The sequence below is a fragment of the Numenius arquata genome, chromosome Z (genome assembly GCF_964106895.1).
Source record: "Numenius arquata chromosome Z, bNumArq3.hap1.1, whole genome shotgun sequence".
NCBI lineage: Eukaryota > Metazoa > Chordata > Aves > Charadriiformes > Scolopacidae > Numenius > Numenius arquata.
The window spans coordinates 44769480-44783568 of record NC_133616.1 but is presented as its reverse complement, the minus strand read 5'-3'; the positions used below and the strand labels follow the sequence as shown (position 1 = coordinate 44783568).

General features: G+C 39.4%; 1 protein-coding gene across 1 annotated transcript in view; it reads left to right on the top strand.

The window, feature by feature from the left end:
• The first annotated feature begins 2396 nt into the window (after positions 1–2396).
• Positions 2397–14089, top strand: part of TUT7 (terminal uridylyl transferase 7) — a 31593-nt gene continuing 19900 nt past the window's right edge. The window contains exons 1-7 of the mRNA XM_074165742.1: positions 2397–2886; positions 7899–8074; positions 8639–8755; positions 9754–9931; positions 10424–10512; positions 11529–11580; positions 13385–13454. Of these exons, the coding sequence (XP_074021843.1) occupies positions 2397–2886; positions 7899–8074; positions 8639–8755; positions 9754–9931; positions 10424–10512; positions 11529–11580; positions 13385–13454 (1172 nt within the window). The remainder of the gene's footprint in view (positions 2887–7898; positions 8075–8638; positions 8756–9753; positions 9932–10423; positions 10513–11528; positions 11581–13384; positions 13455–14089) is intronic.

Sequence of the window (14089 nt, the reverse complement as noted above, 5' to 3'; positions counted from 1 at the left end):
CTCGCGGGTCCTGCCTTGGCAGAGCTGGCCGTGACACACGCCCATGCCACCGGGAGCCTGCCCGCTGACCCACGACCGCTGCCGCCCCCACCCCGCCGCGAAGGGCGGGGGTGTGGAGGAAGGAGGGAGGCCGGGGACAGCTGCCAGGGTCTACGCCCCAGCCCACGGCCCTAGGCGAAGCTACGGCGCAACCACCCACGCCTCTCGTGAACGCGCCGCTCCCTCCCGGCCACGCCCCGCCGCGGGGCGGTGCCGGGCTGCCGGAAGACCCAGGCGGATCGGCGGGGCGGAGGGCCCCGTGCCGCTTCCGCCGCGGCAGGGTGGCGGTGGCAGGCAGGCCGCCGGCGGCCGGTGAGTCCCCTTCTCTCGGCGGGTGGTGGCCCGGTGGCCGGACGAGGCCTTCCCCGGTAGCGGGCGCTGTCCCCCGGCGTCCTCTCCCTCCGCCCGGGGCCGGGCCTGGGCTGCGGGCCGCCTGCCCCCGCCGTCCCGGCCTCTGGCCCGTGGGCCGACTGGCTGAGGCGGCGGGACAGGGCCCAGCGGGCCGCAGTCCCCCGCCGCTGCCCCGCACCGACCGCCTGGCTGTTCCGCCTCTCCTTCCCCCCCCGCCGTTCGTCGGGCCTTCAGTCTGTCGGGGGGCGGGCCGCAGGGGGCTGGGCTGGGGGCCTTCGCCAGGCAGTAGGAGGGCTGGAAGGAGCGGGCCGGGAGCTGCCGCCTGGGAGCAAGGGAGCCGCGACCCACGAAGCGTGTTTTCCTGCATGGTGGTGGCGGGGGCAGGTATCGTGACGCCACCGTCTGAGTCCCGTTGGCGGCGCGGCCGGGAACCCGCGGGGAACCGTGTCGGCCCCCGCCTCCCCTTCCTCGCCCCTCGCCGCGCTGGTGCGGGCCGGGCAGGCCAGCACCTCCCGTCGGGGTGGGGAGCCAGGGGCGAGCGTAAACTGTGACTCTGTGCCGCCTTCCAGGGCGACGGGGAGCGCGGCGTCATCCAGGCTGGCGGCCGGGTGTGGGCGTTGCTTCTGGGGATGGCTCTGAAACAGACTGGTTTTAGGTCACTCTGAAAATTAAGATGTGACGGCAGTTTCTTTCCTAAAATGGAAAGCGGGTTCACTTTGTGCATTTGAAACTTTTGCTTCATCTCTGAGCTGGAATAGCTGCATCTCCACAGTCGTCTGTAACCGGCTGTGAATTCAGGTCTTTAGGACAGGAATCCTACTTGTTCTGTCACTCATGTAAGAGCAAGAAAACATTTTCTGCTGAGGAGGGAGATAAACACCAAAAGCCTCAAGCCTGTAGAAAGCAGACATTAAGATGCCTAAGAGTGTCTTTGGGACCTGCAGAACTTAAAAAAAAAAAAAAAAATTAAGAAAAGCAGGTACCCTACTCCCATATTAACAGCAACAGAAGGGCATTTGACACTGTTTAAATGCTTCTTGTAAATGTCTTACAACCTTCTCTGCATCCTTAAGCACATACATTTCTTTTTGAAAGAGAAAACCTTTTTTATTTGGTTTTATATGGCTATATTTAAATCAAACAACATTCAGTATGGATGTGACTGTGGCTGCTTACCAGTCTCTTCCAGCTAACTTTCATTTCACAATCCACACAGGTTTATGCTGACATTGGAGTTATAGCTCCCTAGAAGTGTTTTACACTAAGAACATGGATGTGACTTTGGGGGGGCGCAGAGGAGATGGAATTGGTAGCCCAGGTGTTTTAGAGAAAACTAAAATAGTATGAAAAATGAGTGCTTAATATCGAGTAATGGGAAACCTAAGAATGCTGTTCTAGGTGAAATGTGCAGAGTGCGCTGGGAGTGCAGCATAATTTCTTAATTGTTTTATCGTATTTGCTACTCAACTTCTACATCTCTGTCTTCTCTGCTTATAGTTTTCATTCTTAAAAAGGTGAACAGTGTTTACTGTGGGAGAAAGGGGAATATTCAGATGATGTTGAGTGGTTTTGGGGCCATCCTCATTATTGCCGCCTACGTATTCTACATGCTACAAAGTTTCTTCTGTCATTCTTTCAAAACCTTCCTGTACTGAGATGAGACTCCTCTGTGGTCTCTTAAAAGTAGTTATCTGTCCTAAAGGCATCTAAACCTTAATGCCCAAGAAAGCCATAGGCTGTTTCTGCGTTTTGTGAATCATCCATAGGGTTTAGACATTTTAAGAGAACAAACTTAGCTGAGTTTTGCACTGTCTTTGGTTTGGTTGGAGCAAATTTTGCTTTTCAGCAAGACTTGCTCACCTTGATGGTATTACAGAGCCAGGGCTTTGATTGTTGAGATTTCTATAACAAATAATAATTGGTGCTTATAGGTTGCTTAATTTTAAAATACAACTTTTAAATTTTAAATTCCTAGGTGGGGATCACTAAATTGAACAGCAATAACCATGGGAGATGCTGCAAAACCTTGCTTTGCCAAACAAAATAAGGAACAGGAAATTTTTCATCCAGAAGAATTAAAGGGAAGTCCCTTACAGAAAGACTACCGAGTCATGGATGAATACAGAAATGGCCATAGCAATAAAATAGATACCAGCCTGCAAAAGAAAAAGGGAACACCAAGTGATTATGGAAGCAGTCCCAGGCGAGGGCCACGTAGTGTTTTAAGTAGCCCAAATTTACTTAAAAACACAACTTACAGTCAAGGGTCAAAGTTAAATGATATCCATAGAGACCAAATGAAGAAGCGGGATGACCACCACGGCACTTCTGACAGCTGGAGAGAGTACAGATCTGTTGCCTGGGTTCCTGCGCACAGCAGGACAAGAAGGGACTCCTTTCATGAGGTTGAAGGTGCTGGAAACAGAAATGTAAGACGACAACTTCAGGAAGACTTAATGAGTGAAGATGCGCCAGACATGCAGAAAGGAAGCTCTGGTAATCAGCATGTTTGATTTTATATAGCTATCCAGTAAAGTATCTTTTTCTGTGTGTTACTGAAAAGTACAATTTCAAGATTCACTGTTAAAGCAAAAAACCACTTTTGTTCTGTCCTATATTGCAGACTGTTGACTGTGCTATACTGCAACACTTTAAACAAATTGTTACAGTGAATGGTACAGAGTTGTATTATAAATCACGTTGTCTTTGTAAGTTATTTCGTAAGTAGTAGGAGTAAGTAGATGGCAACATCTGTGTGGTGTCCCTGTTTGCAGTCTTCCAGGTACAATTTGATTGAACCTGTCAAGGCTGATAAGTGATGTTTCATCTAAGTTGATACAGGATAAGATTTTGGAGTCACCAATGAGGTCTGTAACAACATACCTTAATGAAGATTGAAAACAATGCCTCATAGGTGTTGTGAGAACATAATACTAGCAACAGTAATATAGGAATAGCACAAAACTAATTCTCCATGTATATTGAACTTCTCTGTGGGCAATTGGTACTAATCAGAGTACAAGCCCTAAGTATTGAAATGCAAGGAAGAATAGGTTAGGGAGGGATAAAGTGGTTGATCAATAGCATAAGTAAGATATTCATTGAGTGTGAGTACTAGAGGAAAGTGTAAGTAGATAAAAGCAGAAAGAAGAAGTTTTAAGGGAGAGAATATAATTAGATAAAATAAGAAAGGCTAAGGCACAGAGGAGGTGCTGATAACATGGAACCACTGCCTGTTAACAAGAAATCTGTCTTGTTTTAGTCAAGACTGGGGGCCAAATACAGTGTTGATCTGCCCTCCTACTGAGAAGGAAAGCCATTGCTGGCTGATACCAGGAAGTCCAGGAATTAAATACCCTTTTCCTTGATATTAGCTGTCACTTGTGAGCAAGTGGCCAGCATCTCTCATTGTTAGAAGTAAGTTGCACAGGTAAGCTCAATCTCAGATGAGGAGAGAGCAGAGTAGAATGCTTTTGCAAGTTTGTTCTTGAATTTCCTGGGTCTAATGAACTTTTTTCTGTGAAACTTCAGGGGCTCACTGAAGTAGATTTTTAGAACCACTATCAATCATACCTGAGAATCTTGAAGGAGAAGCCACTGCCCAAGCATTCACACACCATTCAAAGAGTCACACACATGCCACCCAAGTCTTTAACTGCTAGGATCAGGGTCCCTTTGCAGCAGGTGGCCCCAGTGGGCCAAAGGGTGCCCCTTTCAAATCCTCACATATACACATACACACCCGTGCACACTGTCTCTTAGGCGCTCTCCTTCCTTCTTTAGGTTCAACCTGCAGCAGAGTCTCAGGTGTCAGATTTCATTAAAAATAACTTAATTGAAAAATACAGCAGCAAGGTCAGCACAGGCTGGGTGCCTCCCAAAATGGAGGGGCTTCGAACAAAGAAATCCCTGAGCAATTATACCCTGGCAATCTATACACCTGCCCCTCACATGCTGTTCACATGTCTCTTAGTCCAATGGTGATTTTTGGTCTGAGGTCTTCTAACACCTTATTTGATTCTTTTTCTATGTCCAGCCAGGCAGACTGTTGACTACTGTTACCTTGTTGATTTGCAGTCTCTGCTGATGATTGTAGCCTTCTCATCTTCTTTTCTTATACTAAAAGACTAAACACAGCACCATACCAGCTGCTAGAAAAATTATTAGGAAAATTAACTCTATTGAGAACTAAAAGCTTCAGCAAATCGAGCTACTTGTGCTATGTAAAGCTAAGCAAACAGCATAAATCACACCATATTATGACCTCAAGTAATTTATTCTTATTAAAATTTACTTATTTAAGCCAAACAACTAGTATCTCTGAACAGGGAACTTTTTCAGGAGAAGTGAGGTACTGGCGTATAGGAAAGGGCAAGTGTCTCTTAGAAGTGGAATTTAAAAAAATGGTTTTCAACTTTATTCTTGGGAATCCATTCTGGAACAAATAATATGTGATAAGTATTTGAAAGCTAACAAAGAGATGAGTAGCAGTAAACATGGATTTGTCAAGAAATTCCAATGCCAATTTGTCAAGTCCTTCCAATTTATTTCTTTAAAGTAGTGATCAGTCCTCTGTGGATGTGGGAGAAGCGGTTGGTAGATACTGCTAGTTCTAGCACGGTAGTACTTTTGACATCCTTGCATGACAGTTCTGTAAGTAAACTAGAGGAAAATTCTCTAGATGAAATTAATACAAGAGACTTGCAGAGCTAATTAGGTAATTATACTCAGAAAATACTTAACAAAGATTTGTCTAAACGATAGGAAGCATTGAGCAAGCATCCGTGAGGATTCTATTCCGTTCAATGTTTATTATACTATTCTGATGATGAATGAAGACAGCATGTTTATTAACTGTGTGCTTGTAAATTTGAATATGCTGTGAAACTGGTAGGATATGAATGAATAAAAGCAGGAAGGTCAATTAAAATAGCTTTGCACAATTGGAGAAATGACTTACATCTAGGATGAAATCCGAAAGATGTGTGCAAATGCTACTGTTTAAGTAGAAATGTCAACTGTACAAGTAAAAGAGGAAAAGTTATTATGAAATAGTGGGGTTTTTTTCAGAGAAGAATCTGAAATCATAGTGAATCAGAAGATGACAATGAGTAGTCAGTGTCATGGTATAGCGAGGCATGAAAAGAGACTCACAGTCTGAAGTACTCCTTTTTCTGTAAGTCCTTGGTAAACTTAGTTGCAGTACTCTTGTCCAGCTTTGGCACCCCACTTGAATGAACAAAATGGTAACAGTCCAAAGAAGACCAAGAAGAATGCCATAGAAAAGAGAAGCTCCGCAAACTGTAACAACCCCAGTCTTTCTGCAAAAGGAAAGGGTAGGGAGGCATGATAACAGTCTTCAGCTGTCTAGAAAGGTATTTAAAAGGTGATACAGTAATCTGGCTTGCATATTTCCAGTAGATGGGACTGAAAGCAATGGCCTAAAATTGAGCAAGAAAGGTTCACATGGGAGATAAACTGAAAGTTTCTAATGGTAAAGCTGGGGAAGTACTGGAGAGGTTTTTCTGGACATCTCATGGAGTATGTACCTGAAGGCTTTTAAGAACAGGTTAGGTGAGCATTGCTTAGGATTGACAAAGTTAATTTCATCCTGCTGTGAAGCACAGGCATGGCATAGCTCAATTCTGGAGGTCCTTTCAAAAGCTCTTAATTCTTTGTCAAGGAGCAAACAATTACTAAAAATGTTTCTTTTAGCATTTCCTTTTACTTGAAATCTTTTCTGCAGTTGTCCCTTTCCTTTACAACTTCTTACTTCAGCTCATAAGGAAGGAGTTTACTGAATCTCTGAGACACTGATTTTTCTGCAGTAGCTTTAACTTGTCTTTAGTACTTTATGTAGTCATTAACTTATAATTAGATTGTCACTACTGTAACTGCCAAATATTTATTTACTTCATAATTTTTTTAAGTTACTTAGTGGTTACAGAAATAATTGGCAAGTAGGTAATTGTCACATGCTTTCGTGCAAAGACATTCATTTAATACAAGTTTTTTCTCCAAGTTCTGTCTATACTGATCAGTCAAAATGTAGTTGAACAGCTATGGTAGGTCTTAGGAGTTTGTGCTGGAGAGTCAGCATGGAAAATGGAAGGGATGTGTAAAGTTCTGAGACTCAAACTTCCGTTTCTGCTCCTTGGAGCTTCATTTGGAGTACTGTCCCTGCAACTTGTTACGCCTTAGTTCTGTTTATTCCACCATAAACTTGGGCTGATACTGAAAGAAATTATATTGCCATTCTTGTTCTGGTCCTCATTACGACGCTACCATGTGCATGCTGCTTAGGAAACAACCAGGTTTTTTCCCTTTTGCCAATTGTTAGAGGCGAAAATTGTGATGGCAGGAAATGAACTTTGTAAGCATATTTGGTAGAGCAGTTGTGTTTTATCTTCTTTTTTTTTTTAATAATTATTACAAATTAAAACCTCATGCTATGATAAGGGTTTTAGAGTCTAAGGAAGTTGCATAAACTTTGTCAGAAGCAGTGAAATTTAGAAACACCATGCATCTGAACATGCTGTATAGCTGTTCAAGTGAAAGGTAAGATGCGATCTGAAGTCACATGTGAAAATGTGGTCTGTGTATATTAATTCCTGAGGTGATTTTTACAGGTATTCTTTGGACCAGTAGCAATTCCTACTTCAAAATGATGGCAAAGTTTGCTTAAAAGTATAAGTGGCATTGATATTAATTTGTTCCACAACTTTTGCTCTAAACATAATAAACTTTCTAAGCATGTTTATTCTTCCAGTTTTATAGCTTTATTAAGCAATGTATGCAAATACTTAGCAAGTTCATTTATTGACTTAAGTAGCCAGTAGGGGTTATTTATTAATTTTTTTCCACTTGTTTATTTAATAATGTGAAGGCAATACTGATTCATATGCCGGTTTAACTGAAAGGCAAGTGGCCTTAACAGGCAGTTACTACTGGTGATAATAAATTGTTGTACGTCAGCTAAGCCATGGCAGTGCTATATCATAGTGCTGTTAGCTCTTACAAATCATTCAGATTGGCCTATGCTTACTAATTCTGTGATATTCGTAGTGGTCTATGGGTCAGTTCGCTTTCTAGCTTGTTCATCTCCCTAAGACTGACCAGGCATCCTGAAATGTTTGGATTTATTCTACCTTTTCATCATAATGACAACAGGTGTGTCTTAACTAGGCAGTAAAATCTGTTGTATTCAGTGTTATTTTTTTTGCCAGTTTTAACAAAGCTATCTAATTAAGGTTGGTGACTTGAATGGGAGAAATCAGTGGGTTTTAGTAGTTCAGAACAAAGGTACTATAGATTATGATATAAGTATGCAGTGTTCCTATTATAAAACTCTCACGGAACATATTATGAAACTATGCAGGGTAGATGATTTGTATCTTATTTGACTCACACATAAGTAGAATGGTAATTAAAGGAAAAAAACAACAAATGAAATGCTCTGTAGTACTCTGAAGTTATTTGACATATTTGCTTTCATAACTCTTTAGAAGAAATGAAGAAGCTTAGGAAACCAAGAAGATCAAGAAGAACTAGACAAGATGAGTATGATCAAGATGAAGTGGATGGTCCAGTCATAGATGAATCTGTGCTGTCAGCAAAAGAACTTCTAGGGTTGCAGCAAGCTGAAGAACGACTGAAGCGAGACTGCATTTATAGACTGAAGAAGGTGCCACTGTCTTTACTTGTATAGTCCTCTCTTATTTTCCTGTCTGTAAATACAATATAGAGGGTACACTTCTAACAATTTCTCTGACTGTGGTGGAAAAGTCTAGTTATAGAATTGATGTAACGTACAAAATGGGTGCTGTTAATGAATTGTCAAGAGAAGGCAGGTTATTCTTTGTTTTTTTTACTATAATAAGTCTTGGTTTGGCAGCAAGTTTAGCACAAAAAATGGCTGCTCTCTTAGTTTATGAATTAACGTATCACTGGATGCTGGGGCAGTGGACTGAAAAGTTTTATTGTATGTTTATTTAGTTAATATATTCTTCCATGGGCATTGGGTATTTTCCACTGTAAAAGACAAGGTGTTGGGCTTGATTGACCCAGTACCATTATTCTGCTGGCATTATTTTTGATATGCAAACTTTTAACTGTAGAGATGGAGTTAGGAAAGCTAAAGTGAGTATTTCTGGATTTTAAAGTTAGTCATTCAACTTAGCAAGTGTATTGAATGAAATGAAGGTGATATCTTTCTATATTTTAGGGGTTTTTACTATCTTTATTTTAGCAACCTCGAAGCTACCCATCAGCAAAATATACCTGCAAATTGTGTGACGTTTTGATTGAGTCAGTGCCTTTTGCTCATAAGCATATTAAAGAGAAAAGACACAAGAAGAGCCTAAAGGTGAGTTAAGGACAAGAAAAAGTATAAAATGCAGATTTATGAAACTGTCCTTACCCTACTAATGACAATGAAACTGTACTGCTTCTAGATCATTCCACATTTATTTTTTACTGTGTTTGAATCTTAAAAACTATTATTTAGTCATACTGGTAAAAAGAGTAAACTTGGGACCTGGACTTTGCTTCTGCTCCCAGCTTTGGAATTTAATTTGTACTTTTTCATGCCTATTGTTATTAAAAGAAGTCCTTATTTAAAGTATAACTCAGTAATATTTTGTTGCTGGTGATTAAAGTATAATAAAGAATGCTGTACCAACTGACTCTCCGGTTTTGCTGTTCCATAATTCTTCTTGTAGATGAGTTAAGTGTATTCTTCTTGGTGTATATTTCATTGGCATATTTCAACAGTGAAGAGTTTTGATTAGCTCAAGGGCAATGAGGAGTAGCAGTAAGCAAATGCAGTTGGTATGGCAGAATTAGAAATTACAACCTGTATGTCAGGGTGAATATTTCAGTTCAGAAATACTGTAAAAATTAAGAATTGTGGAGTGTTACAGACCTCTTTATATGTAAAGGAAAAAGGTTTGGTTTGAACATAAACATCAAAATAACTTATAGAAAATCTTGATTTTACTTTTTTTAAGATCTTCTTTTCCTTCTACTTTCTCAGCTTGGAGTAGACAAAACTCCAATGCATGTTTTTTGTTTCTTCCTCTTTAACTGCTACCCTTTGCCACTTCACAGGTGATGAAAGAATTGGTGACTTTTTTCTTTAATATTCCAAATACATGTATATATACCTCGGCATGTTACTGAAGCCTCCTGGAATATCTAATTCTTCATTCCTGTCACAGTTTCGCTCTTGATGTTCTTGCTTCCAATTACCTCCATTATCTGGAAAACGTGTGGTGATGTTACTTGGGATGAATTGCAAGCATTCTAGCACATTAAGCAACTCAGAAAAAAATCATTAAAACATCAGTCTTATTATCTTTAAAGGAAAAGCAAGAAGAACAGCTGCTGACCGCTCTGCCTCCTCCAACACCTTCCCAGATACAAGCTATTGGCATTGCTATTGAAAATGTAGTGCAGGAGTTTGGCTTAAATAGTGAAGATCTAGAAGAAAGGCTCAACATTAAAACAGTGATGGAAAGCTTGCTGCGTCAAAAATTGCCAGGTATTATTTGCAATTTGTTTTAAATGCTAGATATAGCAACTTTAAAAAACAAACAAACAAAAAAAACACCAACAAAACAAACAAACAAACAAAAAAAACCAAACCACAACCAAAACAAAACGGATAATTCACAACAGCTCATAAAGTGAAAACTTAATTAAAAACTTTGGCTAGCTAAATTCTAAAACAGTGTATTTAGTTGCTAATCAGTTGAATGACATGATGTGACAATATAACCCTGAATTAAGTTACAATGTTGCTCATGACCCAAACAGACCTGTAGTAAAAAGTGAAAATGGACAGGATGCGGAGAGTTTTTAGCATGGAAAGCAGGAGTTACTAACACAGTTCTGTGCTGTTGGAAGACCCTTATTTATTTCCTGTGGTTATCAAAACTAGATGTAGGTTTAAGATCTACTGACAATGCTGTAAAGAAGCTACAGACTTGGAATTAGGTATAGAGTAAATGCAGTATCATTCTTTTTGTTGCAGAGTGCTCATTAAGATTGTATGGCTCCTCATATAGCAGATTTGGTTTCAAAACTTCAGACATAAACATAGATATCCAGTTTCCTGCCAGTGTAAGTAAGACCATTTTATTAAGTATGTCTCAGTGGTTTTGAATGTTTACACCTTTATGTAGATTATAGTTTAAATATAACTTAGTGTGGTAGTAGCACTTCTTATGGAAATGCATTGGGTAAAATAGCTATCACATTAAAATGGTCTTAAAATAGCATTTCTTGCTTCATACATCAGTAATGGTCAGGCAGTATAATACAGCTTTGTGTTTTATCGAATCTTCCTTCTGAAAACACTTAAAATGTCCATACTCCTTGCAGTCCTGTGAGATGGATCATTATTTATCTTCTCTTATAGCTGGATTAAATGGCACTTCCATGATTTTATTTCTGTATGCACATCAGAGTTTTTGATTGCTAGGTTATTTTTGAGCTGTGAAGCCATCTTATGTCACTTATATGTAAAGTAATTTAAAGTCTTGATTTGTCATGCTACTTGTTTCTATACATCTTTGTGCTTGAACGTTGAAAAGAAAAAGACTGTGAAAAGCTCTTGATTTCATATTTAAACTTATTCCTGCTGTAGTTGATTTGACAGTCTCATAGTTAAAATTTAGCATTTCCTCTGGGAAACAAAGATGGAAATGTTGTACGGAAAAAGATCCAAGTTCATAAAGTGCATATAATTTAAAAAAATTATGATTCCAATCTTTCATGTCAGATCCACTATGTCAGAAGGCAATCATATTTAAGCATACTGAAGCAGTGTTTCTGTTGGTGGTTTTTTTCCACAACCAAGTCTTTGGTAGAGGTGAAAATAGCTTGACTTACAATTACTTCATGGTTGGGGTGTTTTTTCTTAAAAATAAGCAGAGTTTATGCTCCGTTTGATAGAATTTAGCAGTAGCCAAGGATTAAGAGTTTTTTCTCAGTTTCTGTTGTTCTGTTACCTTCTTGCTGCCCTCTCTGGAAGAACAACAGAAGTGGCTTAGGGGGAATGTTTTAAATTTTTTTTGAGTTGTGGGAAATCACCTTTTTTATAGCTATGAAAACAGCTTTATTACTTTTATTGACAGATGGCTCAACCGGATGTTCTCTTACTTATGCAAGAAAGTCTCCAGAACAGTGGTAAGAAAAAATTGCTGCCTTCACAATTCTGTTAAACTGTTACTGATTAGTATTGTTGAATTCCACCTCTGTTGAACAGGTAAACCATGTGCTATTCTTTTTTTTTTCTTTTTTTTTTTTTTTTTAGAGTGATGTGAGACTGAAAAATACTGCTGGAAATAATGCATTGGCAGAACTAACTTTAGAACTAACTGTAGTTTGGTATTCAGTTTATGATGACTGAAGTGTCATTATTTGTGTTGATATGAGAAATTCCTGGTGGGAAGTTTTCTTCTTCATTATAAGAGAAGATGTCATTAAACTTAAAGTAGACTGTGCTGCTTTTCTTTTCCCTGACTGTTCTATCAGCTATGTATAGTACAAAAAGTAGCCTAAGCTCTCCTGACATGTCATCAGAAACTTGGTAACGTAATTTCTTATGGTAGTCTCTTTTCCTATAATTTTGCACACATGCCTGCTAGTGCAGTAAGGCTGTGTACAAATGACTGCATACAGACACATTTGTTTTTTCAGGTAATGAATACAGCTCTATGCACTAATACAGGGAAGTGAAGTCTAAGATCTTAAAAAAAATGCACTTAGTCAAACCAGTCCAAGTGTATGCAGGCTAAAAATGAAAAAATGGGAAAGAAACTCAGTCCTTTTAAATACAGATTGCAAAAAGTAGCTTTACTACTTTCTTGCCTTGCTTTATGCCCACAGTTGACCATATGGTTCCAAATGTGTATATTAAACATGCATATATTTGCTGACCTATTTTTTTCTCATTGCCACCCCCACTCCCATTGTATGTGCATTCTTCTTGTCTGGTCAAATAACCATTATAGTCTTTGAGAATGGTGTTATTATTCAGCCACACTGGAGGAACGAAGACCCAGATCCCATAGGAACTTAGGATCTCCAGTGTGTTTTGAAAGCAAGCAATATTTGCATTAACATCTTGTGCAAAGCCTTTTTCTATGAGTCAGAAGATACATTAGGCATTGGAGGTACGCCAGTTGCAAAAGTAAGGTGTTTATCAAAGAAGGCAGGTGTCCAAATGGCTAGGTAACATCAAAAAAACCTTGTTATTTCAGAATTTTTGAGTTGGGTGTCTAAATTTGTTTCATAGTTTCCCCTCTACCTGGCCCAGTGAAACAATGAGGCATCAAAAAGTAAGCCCAATTTGGATCAATAAACTCCCACTTAGAGAGAGGACGGCAGTGGCATCTCTACCTTTTCAGTGTTAAGATAAAAATGTAGCTGAATTGTATCTGGAAACCTGTATAAAGAATAAGATGGAAAAAATAAACAGTTAAACATCGCAAGAAGACATTACATTTTGTCAATCAGCCTGTTCTATACTTATATTTCTAGATTACCAGCAAAAGTAAACTTGGATATTTTCTTTCTGCCTAGTACTGACATAACACTCTGGTTCTTTTCATCTTTCAAACTAACATTGTTTTATAGACGTTATTGGTCTCTCTGTATGTCTGGATTACTGAAGCCAGCACTTAACCAAAATATACCTACTTAATTATACCTACTGTGTATATGAATTTTGAGAAGTTCTTTTTTTTTCTGAGAATTTTCTTACCCGTGCTTATCATACAGACCATACTCTTCCCATCACATATGGAAAAACTTGCTTTAAAAGTGACAGGATTTGACTGTCAGATACACCGAGTTATTTGTTTCAAAATTAGTGCTTCTATTAAGAAGTCGAGGTTCTAGCTGTACTCCTTTAGTTCCATCCAGTTCAACATATATTTTGTCAATACCATGCTTAATGTGGTTTCTTCTTTTTGTTTCTCCCGTCTAGAGTCTTTTACGGAAGTTGATGCCGATTTCCATGCTAGAATACCAGTGGTGGTGTGCAGAGAAAAGCAAAGGTCTCAGTTGTCACTTTGTGTGTTCTAATAGTATATAGCAGTGTAAATTATATTTACCAACATCTGAAAAATGACGTTTCTGTACTAAATTATTACAGTTCCATGGATCTTGAAACACAAACTAACACTCATGGGCAAGTCATTCCTAGCCTAGCATAAGAGGGTAAGGGTTGTTCTGTCCTCAGCTGTGTATTTCCCAATCCCTTCAACCATTATGGCTTCCAGCATGTACCCTTACCCTTCCATTTGGGATAACTGCTTAAGCAGAAACTTTCCTTCTTTATGGGTAATGTAGATACCATACTGAAATTAGGATTTCTACAAGGGCAAGATCAGCTTACTTAGCTTCGCTAATATTTTGAGAAGAAGTGAAAGACATTTTATTTTGCCCATTTAATGGATATCACTTAAGATTCATGAAACATTCTATAAACAGCTACTGATAAATGTTACCAGTTATTTGCTGATGCCTTGATCTTTCACTGGTGAAAATATTTCTTGTTCTATAGAAACAGCATAGAACCTGTTTTCTGGTGGGTGTGGTATGGGAAGATGTTTTTGATTCATGAAGGAAATCAGTACTGTAACTGGTTTTTAGTTCAGTGAATTAATGTCATTAGAAAAAAAATGCTTAA